Below are 22332 nucleotides of genomic sequence, written 5' to 3' on the forward strand. Positions count from 1 at the left end.
AGAAGCAAAGAAATCATTAAATCAGTCCAGTTTGTGGAATGGGCAGCACCGGTCATATCGATTGTGAAGCCAGATGGGTCAGTTCGCCTTTGTGAGGATTTTAGCCTGGAAATTTAACTGCCAGAGATCATGCAATGGGATGTTCAATTAATAAAATGGATTCAATAAAATATTCAGTGCATCATAGCATCAATGGAAAAAACAAACAAACAGTAAACTGCTTTTCACAGCTGGCTAAATACCCAATCCCTCACATAGAAGATTTATACACAAAACTGGCAGGGGAGGGGTTGTCCTTCATAAAGTTGGACATGAACCACGTTTACTTGCAATTGCAGTTAGATTAGGATTCCTGGAATTATGCTACAATTAATTGGCATAAGGCCTTGTATCAATACAAGAGACTCATTTGGGGTATCAAGAGCCTGTGTAATTTTTCAGCAGACGATGGAGAACATTTTACAGGGTCTACCTCAGGTCGCCATTTATCTAGGTGATGTGCTAATAACAGGGAAGACCAACAAGAAGCGCTTAATGAACTTGGACATAGTCCTTTGACATTTCTCCCAGGCAGGTATATGCTTTAAAAAGGGAATTCAAAGTTTTGTAGAAGATTTGTAGCTCAGGTACTCATTGTTGTGGTTCTGTTCGCCGAGCTGGGAATTTGTGTTGCAGACGTTTTGTCCCCTGTCTAGGGAAAGAATGTGTGTTTTAGGCATCCCAACGGGCAATCAAAGGTGCCTCCGCTCCCACATCTGTACTGGAGCTTAGGTCTTTCCTTGGGCTGGTGAATTGTTACAGAAAGTTAACACATAACTTGGCACCTTTGCATCAATCCTTAAGAAAGGGTCAGCCTTGGTCACATAGCCAAGCCATAGCTTTCAGGGAAGTGAAGAAATGGCTGTCATTGTCTAAGGTGTTGGCTTATTATGATCCCAAGCAAGAACTGGTATTGACATGCAGTACCTCCCAGTATGGCATTGGGGTAGCATTACTCTTAGGTGGCCCAATGAAGAAGAACATACAATAGTGTATGCATTCAGGACTTTGGCTAATGCAGAGCATGAATATGCACAGATACAGAAGGAGGTTTGGTGGTGGTATTTGGTGTAAGGAGTTTCCACCAATACCTCTATGACTGTAAATTTGTAATGATAACAGACCACAAACCCTTGCTAGGTCTCCTTAGAGAACAAGATAGTGCTATCAGGTTGAATTCAGTGGTGGGCTCCAATACTAAGTGCAAAATGTTACAAATCTGGATGCATTGATCTGCCTCCCATTGGCAGATACATCACCTGTGGTACCACCACTGGAAGAATCCAACTCTGGTTTTAAATTTTCTGGACTGGAAAATTTCTAGTCACAGTTGACTATCAGACTTTGGACACAGAAAGATAGTTTAAGCAAAACTGAAACAGCTGGTGGTGATGGGAGAAGCCAAAGGGCAGTCACAAGCCGAAATGAAACCATTTTAGACCCAGAGAGACCAAATCGCAGTGAAGGACGGCATATTATTATGGGGATCCTGAGCAAAGGTCACCACTAGGTACTGGCTGAATTCAAGAGGTTTCCAAAATGAAGATATTATGACTGGTAATCAGGATTGGATGCATATGCGCATTGGGGTGGGCAGTGCCCAGAGACCTAATAAGGACACAAATTACCACCAGCACATTCCCCACATTCGTGGGAATGGCAGGATAAATGCTGGGTTAGGTTACACATTGACTGCGCAGTTCTTTTCATAGGCTCAATGTTCTTAGTCATTGTGGACACCCAATCAAAGTGACTTAATGTGCATAGAGTTCATTCATCAAATACAGGAGCAACAATAGAAAGATTGCTTGCATTTTTTAAAAATACAGAGTCCCGTGTTCATCACACATGACAGGCCATCGTTTAGCAGCAGGGAATTTGAGTATTTTCTAAAATCATATGGTATTTGACAAATAAGGACAGCTCCATACCATCCATCGTCTAATGGTCTGGCAGAAACAGCAGTCCAAATTTTGAAGGCAGGCTTAAAGAAACAGCCTATAGCTTCTTTCGATACCAAACTGTCCCAGTTCCAATTTGATTATAGAACCACACCTACAGGGATAGCTAGCAGACTTGCTAATGGGGAGAAGACTATGAACCAGGTTAAATCTGAACTGCCGGGATATGGAGGAGAGGGTGAAATGGCATCAAGAACACGAATACTGGACACAAAACTCCAATAAGTGAGAGAGAGACCGTTTACTTCAGGGGTCGGAGTTTATTGTAGGAGCCAAGGGAATGGCCATGCATGGGTAAGAAGCATGGTTAACGGGAGGTCAGGTCCAGTGATGTATAAAGTTGGGTAAGTGCGATGTCCTGAACATGCACGTGGACCATATGAAAGCTGCAAAGGGTGCAGGAGGTAACGTGCCCAGCTCCTCGACTGCCTTTCTGACTGTTCCAGCACCCATAGGTTCTTCCTCTCCATTAAAGGTTGGAAATATCTCAATCTCAGATGGGCATGGCTGATGCCGCCTCAACATTTTTGCCACCTGAAGAATTCAGAGCGCAAGTGACAAGCTACTATGCATTATACGCTGCCCATATCAACAGAGTTGGAGGAACCTGACCAATGCTAAAATGCCCCAGGAGAAGCTATGGAGAAAAGAACCACCCCAGGTCCTCAGACTCCAAGGGGAAAGGGTGTAGTGATTGTAACAAGGTTAGCCTCATAGAGTATGGATTCCCTGATTGGGGCTGTTAATCCAGTTCAATCAGGGAGCCCTGGCTGACAGATACAAACAGGAGTGTTAAATATCCTGTTCACTCTGAGGGAGCTGGATCAGTATCAAGGACATTCTACGTGTAAGTAAAAGATGACTTGGTGATAGGATATCGGCCTCTGGAGTTACTTAAGGAAGTGAATGTTGGTATTGTGATCAGTTATTATCTAATTGAATTTAGGACCAAGAGGCCCAGGTTCAAGTCCCACTTGTTGCAGAGATGTGTCATAAAGTGTTTGATGGGTTAATTGAAAGTTCCCCACACAAATTGGGGGGCGACGCAGGTTGTTGTGCTGTCTTAGTATTCCTACCTCTGGCCTAGGGGACCTGGGTTGAAGGCCCACTGTTTCTTATTTCTGTGATTCAGACCTTGTACCCAGAAATTAAGGAAGTATCTTTTAATCATGAGCAGTGTTTGCATTCTCTCTTGGCCAGCCTCTAAAGAGATCCTGATGTTAAGGCCAGAACTCTGCAGTATTCACCATCCTAGCTTGTGCATTGTTGTCTGTATTTGCATTCTTTGATCTCACTGAGCAATGTTTCCTGGTTGCAGCCACATGGAGTTGAAGTTTGTGTTAAAACCCACAACCCAAATTGGTAGTTGGACTCTGTACCAAGTGTAAACATCTCATGGAGTGACTGTTTATTGTTTCTGGAGATTCAGTAACCTATCTGGAATTTATTGTTCACTCTTGGCTGTCAAAGCATTAATTGCAAATCAATTTAATTGTATATTTGATTTGTCTGTTTCTTTAGAAAATATCACAGTGATAGAAACAATTCTCAAAATGTGTTTCTATAGTTGCAGTTGTATATGGATTTTATTCCTCATTAGTGACATGAGTATCATGTTTTCATGCATATCAAATTAAGAATGGGAGAGTGATAAATGAAGAACACTTTTGTTTATATCAGGGATGCATCCTGACTTCTTGTATGGCGGTACATTGAACTTTTAAAAATGATTTGTTTGCAAGAAGTTTCCCAGATTGTTTCCAATCAGTCACGCAAAAGCCCTGTTAGACCATAAGACATAGGAGCAGGAGTAGGCATTTCAGCCATTGAGTCTATTTTGCCATTCAGAGAGATTATGGCTAATTTGATCATTCTCAATTTACTTCCTTGCCTTATCCCCATAACTGTTGATTCTCTTAATGGTTATAATTCTGTTTATATCAGCCTTGAATATATTTAATGATCCAAACTCAAGAGTTCTCTACAATAAAGAATTCAACAGATTCTCTACCTTCTTGAGAGAAAGAATCCTTTTTATTTCTCTAATAACCAGGAGGTTCTTTAATCTGAGATTATGCCCTCTGGTCCTAGACACCCCACAATGCAAGTAACCTCTGCAATCTACACTGTCAAGCCTCCAAAAAATGTTGTTTGTGATTGTTAGCAAGCCATTTGATCCAAATGCAGGCATCCTGGAAGTGTTGTTTGAATGTGTCTGAGCGGCAACTCAGAGTTGTTTTGAAATTCTTTGTCCCACAGAAATTGTGAAAGTATATCTCAGCTTGATTTGTTAACTCACAGACACAAGCACATTATTAGGCACTTTGAGACAGTTGTAGTTCACATTGAGCAAGCACAATGGTTTCTTATTTTTCAGCTTGTAATTATTATAAATCTTACTTTGGAATTGTTACTCCTGTTTATCCATTTATTGTTAAAAAAATCTTTTTGGCAAGTTGTAGTCCATACTGAATGCAGAGGTGTGTTTTTTCCATCACTTTCTGCAATTCAAAATTGTTCTAATCAGACCCCTGCACTTACTCTAAATGACCAACATACTGAGCATGAGGACATACATTTTTTAGGATGAGAGCGAGGACTCATCCTTAGGGTAATATTTGTTTACTCATCTTGCTCCTACAGAATGTGATTCTGAATTTATTCAGAATTCGTAATCAGAACAACAGTTGCCTTCTTATCTCCCTATTGGTTTCTTAAGTCTGTTTTTGAATGGTGGCGCAGGACTCATTTACTACTGTGCCTCTTTACTCAGTTAAAACAAAAATCACCCAACACCAGGTTACAGTCCAATAGGTTTAATTGGAAGCAGTAGCTTTCAGAGCGCTGCTCCTTCAACCACCTGATAAAGGAGCAGCACTCCCAATTAAACCTGTTGGACTATAACCTGGTGTTGGGTGATTTTTAACTGTGTACACCCCAGTCCAACACTGGCATCTCCAAATCATCTCTACTCAGTAACCTCCAAATTACCATATTTTCTGAATCATCCCCATTCCTGGTAACATGATCCTTATTTTTTAAATAATGCTGCATTGTCTTCAGACTTTATTATCTATTCTCAGTGCTGTCACCCTTATGATAACCCTCTCATGTTCTCTGTCAACTCATTGTGTGTTTTCCTCAGTGAATGAAGAAAGTGCTGCTATTCCTTCTAACAAATAATTGTACCTGCACTTCTGTAGCACTCCCTTTGTCTAGATTATGTGCTCACGTGTCTGGGGTGGGACTTTAAACTGCAAGATTTCTATCTGGCATTAGGACTGCCAACTGAGTCATTTAAAAACCGACTAATTGTCGATCACCAGACATTGTCTATACAGATGTAAGGGGTGGAATATCAAAACTCTAAACATAAGATACTTGAAATAAATAATAAACCTTAAAAAAATCAAAAAACTTTAAACATAAGATACCTGAAATAAATTATTTAAATATCAAACTTGAATGTACCAATGCCAAATATCTGTTGATCTTAAGGAATAACAGAGGAGTAGCTGTCTGTCTCCCTTAACTATAAACTCTTTTGCAGATCTCAAGTAACAGTGACATGTTACTTTTGAAGCACTCTGACTTCAGACCAAAAGGTCAGCTTTCCCAAGTGTAATTAGGGATGACAATAATTTCTTCTAAATAATTTATTGTCTTACTCATGCACTCATCAACACAATACCATGAGTCTGACTGAGAAATAACAATCAAATCAAAGCTATTTATCTATTTTGAAAAAGGAAATTTTTGATACCACCTTGGCTGTGAATCCCCATACAATGCAAATATTTAGATATTTTCTAATCAACTTGTACAGCAGATGAGACTTGAACCCAGGCCTACTAGCTCTTCGTAAGAGTCACTACATTGAATATTTAATATATTAAAAAACATTACCTGCAATATTCAAGTCCAGCAATGTATGTAGAGATAAGCAACACACAGTCAATATTTCAAGAGTTTGTGAACTATGATCAATAGCTAGAAACTCAAGATGATAATAGTTTATTAACAGAATCAGGAAAATTCTCTTCTGATAAGTTATGATGAAGAGTCAAATGAAATGTTAACTCTACTTATTTCCCACAGATGCTGCCAGACCTGCTGAGTTTCTCCAGCAATTTCTGATTTTGTTTCAGATTTCAAACACCTGCAGTTCATTTATTTTATACAGAGGGTTAGCCAACTCATTTTCACCCGCTCATAGTCCTCATTATCACCTATCTAGCTTTTCCCCCTCCGGCTTACTATCAATAGTTGTCCCCATTGTTCATCTCTCTCTCCCTGGGCTCAGTTTCCATCTGGCAGCTGACTTCCTTCTACTTGTCTTCAAGATAAATACCACTTTTTCCCCAGATGTTATCAGTTCTGAGGAAGGGTCAGTGGATTAGAAACTTTAATTCTGGTTTATCTCCACAGGTGCTCCCAGATCTGTGAGTTACTCCAGCAATTTCTGGTTTTGTTTCACATTTCAAGCACCTGCAGTTCGTTGTTTTATTTATTAATAAATAGTTTAGTGCAGTGAATGAATGGTTAAGAGCTTTTGGGGATATTAATTTCCATTTCCTACAACATTGCTCCCCAGACGAGGGCAGGGCGCATGTGTAGGTAGTGTGGGCATGCTGGGAGTTTGGGCCTGGTCCTGTTGCCTGGCGACGGCGCTGCAGGATCGTTCAGTTCATTTTCGGGTGTGGGCTGTTCCCGACGGCTTATGAGAAGGACTTGGCTTCGCTGCGTCTTGATCACCCTGAGGGTTCCCGGTGTCCGTGTAGTACCGGGTTTTCAGCGGCTCCCTTCTGTTAGCTCCCCGCCACTGGCCCCATCCCGCCTGGGCCTGGGGCTAAGAGCGGAGTCAGGTGGTTTTACGCCAAGAAACATGCCGAAAGTCAACAGCGAAACCCGAATGGTAATGGGGTGCTCTGGGTTAGGAGGTAGAGTTGTGTTAGGGAGTCCGTGCTGAATAGCTACCCGATGTAGTCAGGTTAACAGCTGTGGCTGTTTAAACTTGATGTCAACATGTCACGTTGCTATGACACCCCCTCGGCAGTGGGAGCGCTGCGGTGTGAATTGTGTAGACTCAGTAAATTCTCGAATAGATTATCCATAATACGAATTGTCTGTGATCAGAGTCTGTCTGACAGACTTGAGTACCCTTTTCTGAGTTTTCTCGTTGCTTGTCAACATTAGGAAATATCTCCACACAGATTATTGAACAGGGGTCTGGGTTTTGGTACCCGAGCAAGCCACGTAACCCTTTCAAGTGACCAAACTTGGGGAAATTATGGAGCTGAGTGCTCTTGAATGTTGATATTACTGTAACAACGTCATTTGAATATGTTTTACCACTGAGTGAATGATCTGCCACTGTACAAGTTAACTTTTCATTAATTTCTGTTTTGCTTATTGTGACATTAAAGGCAACACCTTTTGTTTTGCAATCACCACCGTTTTGCACCCTGAGGCAGTGCTGACACCACATGTGCTCGGACAAAGCACCAAACCTTGGCACCTAAGTATAGTCTATGTTATCTCTAACTTGGAGCTGAGAGGCTAATATTGTCTCTTCATCTGATGCTGAAAATCTGTAGTATTCAAGAATATTGTTAGTTTCAATACTTGCTGGGCAAATGAATTGTATCTCTATCTTCATGAGTGATGTCAGGCTGTTGTTTCTCTTGAATCACATACCTTGTGTGCCCAGATTCTGAACTGTGTGGCCTCAGGAATTTGTCATAGACAATTCTCATTAAGGACAATGTGTCTGTGAGCACAGTCAAAGGGTGTGGGTTTGCTCGCTGAGCTGGTAGGTTTGATATCCAGATGTTTCATTACCTGGCTAGGTAACATCATCAGTGGCGAGCTTCAAGTGAAGCGAAGCTGTTGTCTCCTGCTTTCTATTTATATCTTTCTCCTGGATGAGGTTCCTGGGGTTTGTGGTGATGTCCTTTCCTGTTCGTTTTCTGAGGGGTTGATAAATGGCATCTAGATCTGTGTTTGTTTATGGTGTTGTGGTTGGAGTACCAGGCCTCGAGGAATTCTCTGGCATGCCTTTGCTTAGCCTGTCCCAGGATAGATGTGTTGTCCCAGTCGAAATGGTGGCTTTTTTTCATCAGTGTGTAGGGCTACGAGGGAGAGAGGGTTGTGTCTTTTTGTGGCTAGCCCTCCCTCATCCTTGCTCTGCTGTCTTAATTTTCCCTTGTGTAGCTCTGTCAATTCAAACCAATAATTGTTCCTGAGCAGTACCTTCTAATGTTTTAGAGTTATAAAAACTAATTGCCATTTTTAGTATGCCCTAGTCCAATTATCCATAAGCTTCTGATACTGCTTCACCTTCATTTGGCCTTGAATTTCAGTTGTTTGTCACTGAAGATTAACAAGTAATTTAAACTAGAATTTGACTGTTTAATTGAATGAATAAACTGTTCAATATGATTCCTGAAAGTAGTCAGTATTCCATGTAAAGGAAACTGATTTACCTTTATTTACTTTCTGATGACACTAGTTTTGAGCTTTCTGCTTGCACTGAGAAGTGATGATGCTCACAAAGTGGGAGTGTTGCTTCCTTAGAAAACATGCTTATATAATAGTCAAATCACCTGAGTACAAGCAGCTCGAGTTACGTGTGCAGCACCTGAGTCAGAAACTGGTGAATGAGCAGGAGTCAGGAAATCTCTTAATGCAGAATGAAAGACAATTGGGGGGGGGAGAAAAAAGTACTTTCTACATTAAAACTGGAAGCTGCAGGCTTTACAGTTGAAGCAATTTGTATGTCTCCATTTTAAGAATGTATAATCCCCTTGTCTTCCACTAATAAAAGACTTGGTTTGAAACGGCAAGCTGGTTTATAATTCACTCTTATGATGTTTAGCCACTTACTGCTATCAAGATTTCAACACGTAATATATATGTTGTGGTTCTGTTCGCCGAGCTGGGAGTTTGTGTTGCAGACGTTTCGTCCCCTGTCTAGGTGACATCCTCAGTGCTTGGGAGCCTCCTGTGAAGCGCTTCTGTGATCCTTCCTCCGGCATTTATAGTGGTTTGAATCTGCCGCTTCCGGTTGTCAGTTCCAGCTGTCTGTTGCAGTGGCCGGTATATTGGGTCCAGGTCGATGTGCTTTATTGAGTTGAATCAGTGGATGAGTGCCATGCCTCTAGGAATTCCCTGGCTGTTCTGTTTGGCTTGTCCTATAATAGTAGTTTTGTCCCAGTCGAATTCATGTCGCTTGTCATCTGCGTGTGGGGCTACTAAGGATAGCTGGTCGTGCCGTTTCGTGGCTAGTTGGTGTTCATGGATGTGGATCATTAACTGTCTTCCTGTTTGTCCTATGTCGTGTTTTGTGCAGTCCTTGCATGGGATTTTGTACACTACGTTGGTTTTGCTCATGCTGGGTATCGGGTCCTTCGTTCTGGTGAGTTGTTGTCTGAGAGGTGGCTTGTTGGTTTGTGTGCTGTTATGAGTCCTAGTGGTCGTAGTACTCTGGCTGTCTGTTCAGACACTATATACCGGCCACTGCAACGGACAGCTGGAACTGACAACCGGAAGCGGCAGATTCAAACCACTACAAATGCCGGAGGAAGGATCACAGAAGCGCTTCACAGGAGGCTCCCAAGCACTGAGGATGTCACCTAGACAGGGGACGAAACGTCTGCAACACAAACTCCCAGCTCGGCGAACAGAACCACAACAACGAGCACCAGAGTTACAAATCTTTTCACAAACTTTGAATGTAATATATATAATTGAAGTTAACTTTGAAGTCTTATGTCACTGTCCCAAATTGAAAGAACTGTCATAATTGATCCCTCCACCAGTTGGAAGCACACCGTATTTAACAGTTTAAATTTCATCTTAGAATAAGATGACCATGAAGAATTCTGCAAAACCAGCTCAGACACCTCTAGGACCTGTGAAGCTCGATAAAAGTGGCTCTGTTTTAGTTGCTATTCATGCTAAACCTGGAGCCAAACAAAATGCCATAACTGGTAAGCAATATGGAATAAAATATTTCAAATACTGGTAGTTCTTCTATAATGTGATGTTTGCAACCCCATGCTATATAAAGATCATGCAATAAGAATAGCACAAAGTTTTGTATACACAGTCACTTCATAGCCATCACACTTTTTAAAAGTTCGCACTTTAGAAACTGCATCCCCTATTTGTCAATCGAGTTATAGCCAATTTGTGTTGACGAAATGCGCGTTATACCAGAATGAGCATTAAACATTTCTTTCATATCTGCATAGAAATGATGAGCAGAGGTATGCTACCTCATAGGAGTAGCCATTTGGATACTTGCAATATAAAATTAGAATTCGCAGAATCCTACTACTATAGAAAAGATCTTTGTAACATTTGCCAATACTGTCATGGGCAGGATGTATCAGAGGAATTCCCTAAATGCGCTCCTTTTTGTATCGCTAAGAGATGAGACACTAATCACTCAATGCCAACCGACTCTTTTGGATCACACCACTCGTGTTAGCTGGATTGGTGGCTGAAATCTGCCACTTACATTTTGTACTCTTTAACATAAGCTTGGGGTCATTTAAACTTGTGTGTTTATTGAGTTACATTAGAACATAGAATGTTACAGTGCAGTCCGGGCCCTTTGGCCCTTGATGTTGCACTGACCTTTGAAACCAATCTGAAGCCCATCTATCCCACATTATTCCATTTTCAGCCATATGACCATTTAAATGCCCTTAAAGTTGGCAATTCTACTACTGTTGCAGGCAGGGCGTACCGTGCCCCTACTACTCACTGAATAAAAAAACTACCTCTGATATCTGTCCTATATCTATCACCCCTCAATTTAAAGCTATGCACCTTCATGCTAGCCCTCACCATCTCATTGTCCACCCTATCTAATCCTCTGATTATCTTTTTTATATCTCAATTAAGTGACCTCTCAACATTTCTTCTTTCTAATGAAAACAGCCTCAAGTCCCTCAGCCTCTCGTCATCAGACTGACTTTCCATATCAGGCAACATCTTAGTAAATCTCCTGTGAACCCTTTCCAAAGCTTCCACATCCATCCTATAATGTGGTGACTAGAACTGTATGCAATATTCCAAGCTAGGCTGCACCAGAGGTTTGTACAGCTGTAACATGGCCTCATAACTCTGAAACTCAATCCCTCCACCCTAAAAGCTAGCACACCATAGGCCTTAACAACCCTATCAATCTGGGTGACAACTTTTCAGGGATCTATGTGCACAGACACAGAGGTGTCTCTGTTCATCTACGTGACCAAGGATCTTGTCATTAGCCCAGCACTCTTGACTTCTGTTGCTCCTTCCATAGTGAATCACCTCACGCTTTTCTGCATTAAACTCTATTTTGCCACCTTTCAGCCCAGCTCTGCAGGTTATCTATGTTCCTCTGTAATCTGCAACATCCTTCTGCACTGTCCACAACTCCACTGACCTTAGTGTCATCTGCAAATTTACTAACCCATCCTTCTACGCCCTCATCCAGGTCATTTATAAAAATGACAAACAGCAGTGGCCCCAAAACAGACCCTTGTACACCACTAGTAACTGAACACCAGGATGAGCATTTCCCATCGACCAACACCGTCTTTCTTCTTTCACCTAGCCAATTTCTGATCCAAACCGCCAAATCACCCTCAATATCATGCCTCCGTATTTTCTGCAATAGGCCTACCATGGGGAACCTTATCAAACGCCTTACTGAAATCCATATGCAGCACATCAACCGCTTTACCCTCATCCACCTGTTTGGTCACTTTCTCAAAGAACTCGATATGGTTAGTGAGGCACGACCTACCCTTCTCAAAACTATGTTGACTATCCCTAATCAACTTATTTCTTTTGCAATGATTATAAATCCTATCTCTTATAACCCTTTCCAACACTTTACCAACAACCAAAATAAGACTGACTGGTCTATAATTACCAGGGTTGTCTCTACTTCTCTACTCGTCTTCTTGAACAAGGGGACAACATTTGCTATCCTCCAGTCTTCTGGCACTATTCCAGTAGCCATTGACGACATAAAGATCAAAGCCAAAGGCTCTGCAGTCTCCTTCCTAGTTTCCCAGAGAATCCTAGGATTATATCCCATCTGGCCTGGGGGAACTATCAATTTTCACACTATCTAGAATTGCTAACACCACATCCTTATGAACCTCAATCATCTCTAGTCTAGTAGCCTGTGTCTCAATATTCTCCTCGACAACATTGTCTTATTCCAGTGTGAATACTGATTTAAAAGTATTAATTTAGCGCTTTTATGCCCTCTGACTCCACGCACAACTTCCCATTACTGTCCTTGATTTAGCCCTAATCTTACTCTAGTCATTCTTTTATTCCTGACATCGCTATAGAAAGCTTTAGGGTTTTCCTTGATCCTATCTGCCAACGACTTCTCATGTTTCCTCCTGGCTCTTAGCTCTTTCTTTAGGTCTTTCCTAGCTAACTTGTAACTCTCAAGCGCCTTAACTGAGCCTTTACATCTCATCCTAACATAAGCTGCCTCCTTCCTCTTGTCAAAAGATTTAATGTCTTTAAACCACTGCTCCTTTGTTTAACCACTACCTGCCTGCCTGACAGGTACATATTTATCAAGTACACACAGTAGCCATTCCTTGAACAAGCTCCACATTTCAATTGTGCCCATCCCTTGCAGTTTCTTTCCCATCCTATGCGTCCTAAATCTTGCATAATTGCATCATAATTGCCTTTCCTCTGAGGTATAGCTCTTGCCCTATGGTATGTACCTATCCCTTTCCAATACTAAAGTGAACATAACCAAATTGTGGTCACTATCACCAAAGTGCTCACTTACCTCCAAATCTAACACCTGGCTGGGTTCATTACCCAGTACCAAATCCAATGTGGCCTGTCCACATATTGTGTCAGGAAATCCTCTTGCACACATTGGACAAAAACTGACCCCTCTAAAGTACTTGAACTATAGTATTTCCAGTCATTACTTGGAAAGTTAAAGTCCCCCATAACAATTACCCTGTTACTCTTGCTCCTATCCAGAATCATCTTTGCTATCCTTTCCTCTACATCTCTGAAACTATTTGGAGGCCTGTAGAAAACTCCCAACAGGGTGACCTCTCTGTTCCTGTTTCTAACCGCAGCCCATACTACCTCAGTAGCTGAGTCCTCAAGCATCCTTTCCACCACTGTAATACTGTCCTTGACTAACAATGCCACACCTCCCCTCTTTTAGCACCTTTCCTATTCTTACTGAAACATCTAAACCCTGGAACCTGCAACAACCATTCCTGTCCTTGCTCTATCTATGTATCTGAAATGGCCACAACATTGAAGTCCCGGGTATCAACCCATGCAGCAAGTTCACCCACCCTATTCTGGATGCTCCTGGCAGTGAAGTAGACACCCTTCAAATCACCTTCCTGCTTGCCGGTGCACTCTTGCAACCTTGAAACCTTATTTCTGACCTCGCCATCCTCAACCTCCTGGACACAAGCTACAACTTAGATTCCATCCCTCTGCTGAATTAGTTTAAACCCTCCCACAGAGCATTAGCAAATTTCTCCCTTCAGGATAATGGTTCAAGTATAAACCATTCTGTTTGTAAAAGTCCCACCTACCCCAGAGTGAGCCCCAATTATCCAGGTATCTGAATCCCTCCCTCCTGCACCATCCCTGTAGCCATGTGTTCAACTCCCCTCTCTCTGTCCATCTATCAATCCTGGGCCTCACTAGCACGTGGCACAGGTAACAAACCAGAGATAAAACTCTGTTTGTCCACCCAAGTTCCCTGAATTTCTGCCTTAAGTCCCCATCCCTTTTCCTGCCTTTGTGGACTACAATTTGAGGCTGCTCCCACTTCCCCCTCAAGGATCCCAAAAACACAATCCAAGACATCACAAACTCTGGCACATGGGAGGCTACACACCAATATAGAGTCTGTCTTGTTCCCACAGAACCTTCTACCTGTTCCCCCTAACTCTGGAGTCCCCAATGACTAATGCTTTGCTCCTCTTCCCCCTTCCCTTCTGAGCAATAGGGACAGACTCTGTGCCAGAGACCTGTACCCCATGGCCTACCCCTGGTAAGTTATACCCCCCAACAGTATCCAAAACAGTACTTGTTATTGAGGGGAACGACCACAGGGGATCCCTGCACAGTCTGCCGGTTCCCTTTCCGTCCACTGACAGTGGCCCATCTTTTACCTGAGATATGACTAACTCCCTGCAACTCCTCTCAGCATCCCCCTCCATCTCCCGAATGATCCAAAGTTCATCCAGCTCCAGTTCCCAAACGTGATTTTTTAGGAACTGGAGTTGGGTGCACTTCCTGAAGAGGAAGTCACCTGGGACTCGAGTGGTGACCCTTACCACCCACATTCCACATTCAACTGCCCTAACCTCCATTCCCGCTATTCTAAATTTCCAAAGAGACTATCGAAAAATAAAAAAGAACTTGTTACCTTACCAATCTGGCTCACAGACCCTTTTTTTGATTGGAGGATGGGTGAGAGACACTACCTAAGTAGTGTTTTGGGTAAAGCAGCCGCCCAAATATCTTATCTCACTTACTCAGCAGTCCCATGTCCATTCCTGTTCAGAATGCACTCTGCCTATTCATGAGGTAAGTTTATTTTATATATAATTTTAAATTTACTTTCCCAGCAGGCCCCTTGTCCTCTCTGTCACTCCTCCCACTGTTGCTGCTGCTACTACTGGAAGAATGAAGCGCATTGTTGTGGTTTGTGCCCTTGTCGGAAAGTATTAATTTTATAGCTCTGCAGTATTTCCTGATACTTGTTTGTTGACAAATAATACCAGTGATGGTGTTTTTTTTATGAACCTTCTGGTTTATAGATGTGTCAGAAGAAGCTGTGGGTGTGGCCATCGCAGCCCCTCCATCTGATGGCGAGGCCAATGTGGAACTAGTGTGTTATCTGGCCAAAGTGCTGGCGCTAAAGAAAAGTGAAGTCATCCTGGAGAAGGTATGCTGTCAGCTTAGAAACAGTTTATACCCAGGCTCTGCTGAGGAGGCTCAGTACATACATATGTTGGAATTAGGAGTAGGAAGTCCATTTTTGGCTCTTGCAACATGTTTCACTATTCAAATGGTTATGGCTCAAATCTACATTCACACTTGTCCTGATAACCTTTGCAACCCTTTGACTAATTACAACAAGAGTTTCTTGTGATTTAACCAGCATCTAACCCCCTCGTCTTATTGTTAACTATCACCTCCATTTACTACTTCTTGCAGTTTGCGATTGTGGGGTTCTCTGTAGTGAATTAGATTAGATTAGATTCCCAACAGTGTGGAAACAGGCCCTTTGGCCCAACCAGCCCAACCCGACCCTCCGAAGAGTAACCCACCCAGACCCATTTCCCTCTGACTAATGCACCTAACACTATGGGCAATTTAGCATGGCCAATTCACCTAACCTGCACATCTTTGTGATTGTGAGAGGAAACCAGAGCACCCAGAGGAAACCCACGCAGACACGGGGAGAATGTGCAAACTCCTGTTGTGCAGAATTTCATGGTATTGCACTGTGTAGTGCATTGTGCTGTCTCTTTCAAAGTAAATTTAATTGGATACGCTATAGCTATTGTATGATCCTTGTATTCAAAAAAATTGTTATCAGACGCACTTTTTTATTCCCTCATCTTGCGGCCTTCCCATTTCACAAAATTCCTCTGAATAGGAAACTGAATAGGAAACCAGTTCTAGGTCATTACTGCTGGTAAAAACAGATTGTTTAAAATTAATGGCAGCTTCTTCAATAATTTTTGACATAGTGGTAATTTCACTGGACAAGTAAACCAGAAACTCAATTTTAACCTCTGGGGATATGGATTCAAATTTCATCATGTCAGCTAGTGGAATTTAAGTTCAATCAATAAATCTGGAATGTGAATGTTAGTATCAGTGATGGTGACCATGAAACTATTTTTGTTGTAAAAACACATCTGGTTCAGTAATGTCCTTTTCAGGGAATGAAATCTCCATCCTTACCTGATCTGGCCTACAAGTGACTCCTGACCTACTGTAATGTGGTTGACTCTTGGTTACCCTGTCAAATAATCAAGCAAGTCACTCCTCTCCAAGGTAATCAAGGATATCTAACAAATTCTGACCTTTTTTAGTGAGGAAGGAATAAAAGAAATCTGAGGGGAGAGAAGTACATGTGATGTCAGCAACTGAAGAAATTTTGTTCCTTTTCCTACCAAAGTTGCTGAGCACTCCTTGATGTCTGAATTCCTTGTAATATGAGGCTGATTTTGGGCACTTAGCGGTATAGAATGATACAAGAAGGGAGGCTTCTACCCCATCAAGCTCTGCCAGCTCTTTGGAGAACCTATCCAATTACCACTGCTCTTTCCTCATAGCCCTGAGATTTTATTCCTTTCAAGTATTATGCAGTTCCTATTTGAATGTTCTGATCAAATGTGTTTCCATTACTTTTTTCAGGAAATGCTTCCCAAATCATTCACTTATGAAAGAGTAGTGGTTGAGGGAGAATGTCCTTCTACCACGGTGTGTTTTGGCATTGACATGCATGCTTTCACCTCGTGATCTTATGCCCTAATGTCATAATTGCTGAGAGTGTTCATCTGTCTGTCCAGATGGATGCACTATATATGTCCAGCCTTCACACAGATTCATAGTCTCCACTTGGTTGCAAGGAGTTGGGTGAAAATGGCTAAATTTGACCTTGGGTTGATCAAATTTTCTTAACCTTTGACTGTTGACCTTGATACTTGCAATTTCTTCCTATATTCTCCTGAGCTGCATGGTTAAACAGTTTAAAATTCAATGTTGACTGTGGAGTCTTACGTTTCTTTCTGCACAAAACTATTCCCAGACTGCTAATCTTTTTGAAGGGTTGCAGATCACGTCAGAAAGTGGTGAAGATTCTGGCCTTATTGACTCCAGAAGAAGTGCAAGAAAGACTCAGGACCGCAGCTACTACAAGCTAGTGTAAGAAGCAGGACCTTGAAGCAGAGGAGCAACCTGGATAATGATTTCAGAACCAGACAATTAAATGAAAACTTCGCTGTCTAAAGAAAATGTGTGTGAGATATGTGCTCAATTTATCTCATCAGAAGTTTCATCCGATGAATCTTGGCTAACTGACACTAACCATCAAATCCAGGTGTGAACAATTCCAGGTATAGTTTGTTTGTTTGTTTTATTTAAATTTATGGATTTGGAACTATTTGGTTATTTAACTGCTCAGGACTGTGCATTAATTCTTGCATTGCTCAGGATTACTTGTAATGGGAACTCATGTGCACAGACCTCAATTCTTCTTAATTAAAAATCATTGTTCATGATGGGGTTAACAATAGTTTATGATGTTTATGTCCCAGATTGGTTAATATTTCAATGACCCCATCTGTGAGATTCACTGGTTCAGCTGTGTGTTGAAAAATGCCATGACAGTACAGTCAGAGCAGGAAGTTCTCAGCCAGCTCTCCCAACAGATGATCAACAGTGTGGTGATCACATTGACATCCATGTGATACTGGCTGCAGAGTGGCTCTGGTTTGTGCCCTCATAGCAAGTTAGTGCTCTTCAGTCATCTGAAATGTGATAATACATTGTATAATTTCAAGTATTTTCCTCTGTGAACGTTGATGTGTTTGGGAACTGAGTAGACCAGCTGGTTAGAAAACAAAATTAAAATTGTTGGAAGAATGCTGAGCCTCAGGCAGCCGTGCACGTGAAATTAATCAAGAATTTGGCTCAATTAGAAGTGGTTGCAATCTTGGGGTTACTGAAATTCATTTACTGCTATCATATTCTGGTGACAATGAACATAATTATATTTTAGGAAATGGTAGTTTTCATGAAATGTTTCATGAAACAGTGATAGTCATTGGTAAGCATTAGAATTTACAGTATTGCCTTTTGAAATGCTGAAGTGTACTTTTCAAGCTGAACAATCATGGAATGGTGGTTTTGCACATGGCTGTGCACACACCTGTTCTCCTCTTCTGAGATTTGTTGTTCATGTAGTTCATGTTCATCTGGTAGTTTTGTTTCTCCTCTCAATTTTTATTTACTGTGCCACTGAGTGTTTTGTTTAGTCATCACTGCATACTTCAATTTCATCAGTGCAGAGTTTTAAAAATGTGTGGCTGTTTATTTTTGTAATTTCATGTTCACAGAATCCTTACAGTGTGAAAAGAGGCCATTCAGCCCATTAATTAGTCTTCACTTTAAGAATATTGTGACATAATGGAAGGGTTTGGAAGCTGATTTAACTGTAGGGTGTGAATGTTCCCTCCATGGCCATGATTAACTGATGTGGTTTTACAGAATGATGTTCAAAAAAATCTATATCAGCAATTATTTCAGCTGTTAAGAGATGTAATGCTGTGGCCTGATTTGCTGCATTTTCTGGCAGCAGCTGCAGAGGGTGCCAGAGTCCAGGAGAGGCAATGAAGAGCAGTGACTGTGTGAAACAACATGAGATTCATGATGTCTCCAAACAATCGCAGGCAAAGGTGCCCTTGGTCAGTGACCGAGATAACAGATAAGCTTCTTAATCTTCACTGTAATGTGTGCCAAAATGGAAATAAATTACTTTTGTTTGAACTACCCTTTGTCATGTAAGGAGTGTGTCCTATTGTTTGACTAGCCAGAGCCTTGTGATCTCTGCAGATGGAGCATTTCCTGAACACCTCAACCTTACTTTCTCTTTTCAAGCCAGGTAATCATGCTGGGCTCTGCTGTCAGGGGCAAAGATTCATTTAAGGGGAAGCACGAAGGAGAAAGGATGGAAAGATGCTTGTGTGTGTCATAAACACTAACATGGAGCAGTTGGTGGAATGGCCTGTTCAACGTAATGGTGCTATTGTGCCAGAGTTAACAGGCTGCAGCTCCATTTAACCTTGCAGCTAACATGACTCGAGGAGGAACTGGGTATTTGACCCTGGGGTTCTGGGTTAAAATTCATCCCTCCGTAGTCATATGGATTATCTGATCACATTGAAATTACCTGTGGTGTCTAGATTTAAAAGTACTGCTGTGAAAGGTGTTAACTAAATTTGGAATTTACATGAACAGTTTGGAATTATGGACACAACACTAAATTCACAGATGATCCTAAGTTGGGGGCTAGTTAATACCGAGGAACGCTAACATATTACAGGAGGGCATTAATTAAACTTAGAAAATAGACAAATAATTTGCAAATGATGCTCAATACATGTGGGAGCCATTTTGATAGAATGAATAGGGGTCTCACGTTATAGAGTCATAGAGCATGGAAACAGACCCTTCAGTCTAATTCATCCACACCAACCAGATATCCTAAATTAATCATTCCCATTTACCAGCATTTGGCCCATATCCCTGTAAACCTTCCTATTCATATACCTATCCAGATGCTTTTTTAAAAAATGTTATTATACCAGCCTCCACCACTTACTCTGAGAGTTCATTCCATACATGCACCACCTCGCATGAAAACGTTGCTCCTCGAGTCCCTTTCATATCTTTCCCCTGTCACCTTTAAACCTATGACCTCTAGTTTTGGACTCCGCTACCCTGGGTAATAACCTTAGACAGGGAATATTTATGCCTCTCATGATTTTTATAAACTTCTATAAGGTCACCCCTCAGTCTCAAATGATGTAGGTAAAAGCTCCAGCCAATTCAACCTCTCCCTATAGCTGAAACCCTCCAACCCTGGCAACATCCTTGTCAATCTTTTCTGAACCCTTTCAAGATTCACAATATCCTTCCTATAGCAGGGAGACTTGAATTGAATGCAGTATTCCAGCAATGGCCTAACCAATGTCCTGTACCAATGTCTATATGCAATGCACTGACCAATAAAGGCAAGCCTTCAGTGCTGCCTTCACTATCCTGCACCACTATTTTCAAGAAACTATGAACCTGCACTCCAGTACTCCCCAGGACCTTGCCATTACGTATATAAATTCTGCCCTGATTTGCCTTTTCCAAAATATAGCACCTCACATTTATACAACTTAAACTCCTTCTGATCAAGATCCTGTTGTACGCTGAGATAACCTTTATTGTCCACTACACTTCCAATTTTGATGTCATCTGCAAACTTATTAACCATACCTCCTATGTTCACATCCAAATCATTTATATAAATGACAAAAAGCAGAGGACCCAGCGACAATTCTTGTGGCACAGGCCTCCAGTCTGAAAAGCAACTCTCTGACTCTACCCTCTGACTTCTGTCTTCGAGCTAGTTCTGTACCCAAATGGCTAGTTCTCCCTGTATTCCGTGTGATCTCACCTTTTTAATCAGTAGAGAGGCTGGCGCTGGAAAAGCACAGCAGGTCAGGCAGCATCCAAGGAGAAGGGGAATCGATGTTTCTGGCATAAACCCTTCATCAGGCTGATCATCCTGCTCTTCGGATGCTGTCTGACCTGCTGTGCTTTTCCAGCGCCACGCTTTCAATTCTGATCTCCAGCATCTGCAGTCCTCACTTTCTCCCACCTTTTTAATTAATGTACCATGTGAAGCCTTATTGAAGACTTACTAAAATCTCTGCCTTCCTCAATCCTTTTTGTTATTTAAAAAACCCACTACCTGGGTGGGTAGAGGAGCAAAGGGATCTTCAAGTCCAAATACATCAATGATTAAAGGTTCCACCACAGAATTGTTATGATGCGGGAAGAAGTAATCAAACACTCGCCATTAGAACCTAGAACATTACAGCGCAGTACAGGCCCTTTGGCCCTCGATGTTGCGCCGACCAATCTGAAGCCCATCTAACCTACACTATTCCATGTACATCCAAATGCTTGTCCAGTGACGACTTAAATGTACTTAAAGTTGGCGAATCTACTACCGTTGCAGGCAAAGCATTCCATACCCTTACTACTCTCTGAGTAAATAAACTACCTCTGACATCTGTCCTATATCTATCACCCCTCAATTTAAAGCTATGCCCCCTCGTGCTTACCGTCGCCATACTTGGAAAAAGGCTCTCCCTGTCCACCCGATCTAACTGTTGTTTTTAGAAGAATAGAATTGGAAACATGCGAGTTAAGCTAAACTTGTATTGAACTTTGATTGGACTGTATTGATGAGTGCAATTCTGCTCACCTTATGTAAAAGGGTAGGAAGATATTGGAGAGGCTCCAGCAAAAGAGTACAAGAATGAGATCAGAAATTTGTGGATATGCGTAGCAGGAAAATATAGAGGCTGGGTTTCTACCATTTTGAAAAAGAATATTGATGGGTGACCTAGAGGATCTTAAGTTATGAAAGCTTTTGAAAGCGTGGCTAGAAAGAGAATATTTTCTCTTGTGGGTGATCAATATGTCATCGTTATCATGAAATCCAATAGGAAATACAGAAAATGTCTCTTTACCCAAAGAGTGGTGTGAATATGGAGCAGCAACTCCCCCACCCTCAAATATGGGGAAGTCCAGCACATCGTTGAAAATGACCAGGTTAAAACATCTGCTTCCACCTTCAGCCAGAAGTGGGTGATCCATCTTGACCTTCACCAGTGAATTGTAGATTCAGAAAATTTAATTTACTCCACATGGTATCAAGAAACAGCATAAGGCACTAGATACTTCAAAAGGTATGGGACCTGATAACCTTCTATCAACAATATTGAAGGCTTGTGCTCCAGAACTTGCCATGCCTCTAGCCAAGCTGGTCCAGTAAAGCTTCAACACTGTCGTCTTACCCAGGAAAATTGCCTAGTTATGTCTAACCCACAAAACTCAGGTCAAATCCAACCTAACCAATTAGCACCCTTTTGATCTGCTCTTGATTATTAGTAAAATGATGGAAGAGATCATCGACAATGCTGTCAAACAAACGTCTCACTCACACTCCATTTGAAATCTGCCATAATAAATCAACTCTGACCTTGGTTTAATTACACAAAAGAGCTGAACTCCAGAGGTGAGATGGGATTCACTGCTCTTGACATCAAGACAGCATTTGACTAAATGTGGCATGAAAGAGCCCTAGCTAAACAGGATTCAGTGGGAATCAAGGGAGGAAAGTTCCAATGGTTGAACTTGTACCTATCACTAATGAAGATGCTTGTTGTTAGAGGTCAAAAATTTTAGTCCCAGGACATCTCTGCAGGAGATCTGCAGTGTAGTGTCCTAGGCCTAACCATTTTCGGCTGCTTTATCAATGACATTCCCTCTGTTATATGGTCAGAAGGCTGACCATGATTGTTCTTCAACAGTTGTGATTCTCCAGATACTGGACAACATCCAGAGTGGGTTGACGTGTTGTATTTGCCACTTAAGTACCAGGCAAAGACCATATTAAATGAGAGAATGTGGCCTCTCTCCTTCACATTCATTTGCATTAGCATTGCCAAAT

The 22332-nt window shown here is 41.7% G+C and overlaps 1 protein-coding gene across 5 annotated transcripts in view; it reads left to right on the plus strand.

Moving 5' to 3' along the window:
• Window positions 1–6634: 6634 nt before the first annotated feature.
• The window catches only part of c48h15orf40 (chromosome 48 C15orf40 homolog), a 42922-nt gene continuing 27224 nt past the window's right edge, over window positions 6635–22332 (plus strand). The window contains exons 1-5 of one of the 5 annotated variants that reach the window (XR_011955961.1): window positions 6637–6915; window positions 9862–9991; window positions 14840–14967; window positions 16865–17152; window positions 18394–18587. Coding sequence is in view for 2 of the 5 variants with exons in the window: in XM_072565406.1 (XP_072421507.1) it covers window positions 6721–6915; window positions 9862–9991; window positions 14840–14967; window positions 16865–16960 (549 nt within the window). In the remaining 3 variants the exon portion in view is untranslated. Of the gene's footprint in view, window positions 6916–9861; window positions 9992–14839; window positions 14968–16864; window positions 18588–22332 lie in introns of those variants that run through there. The other 4 variants (XR_011955962.1, XM_072565407.1, XR_011955963.1 and 1 more) reach the window with 4 other exon arrangements.

This window comes from Chiloscyllium punctatum, chromosome 48, assembly GCF_047496795.1.
Source record: "Chiloscyllium punctatum isolate Juve2018m chromosome 48, sChiPun1.3, whole genome shotgun sequence".
Taxonomy (NCBI): Eukaryota; Metazoa; Chordata; class Chondrichthyes; order Orectolobiformes; family Hemiscylliidae; genus Chiloscyllium; species Chiloscyllium punctatum.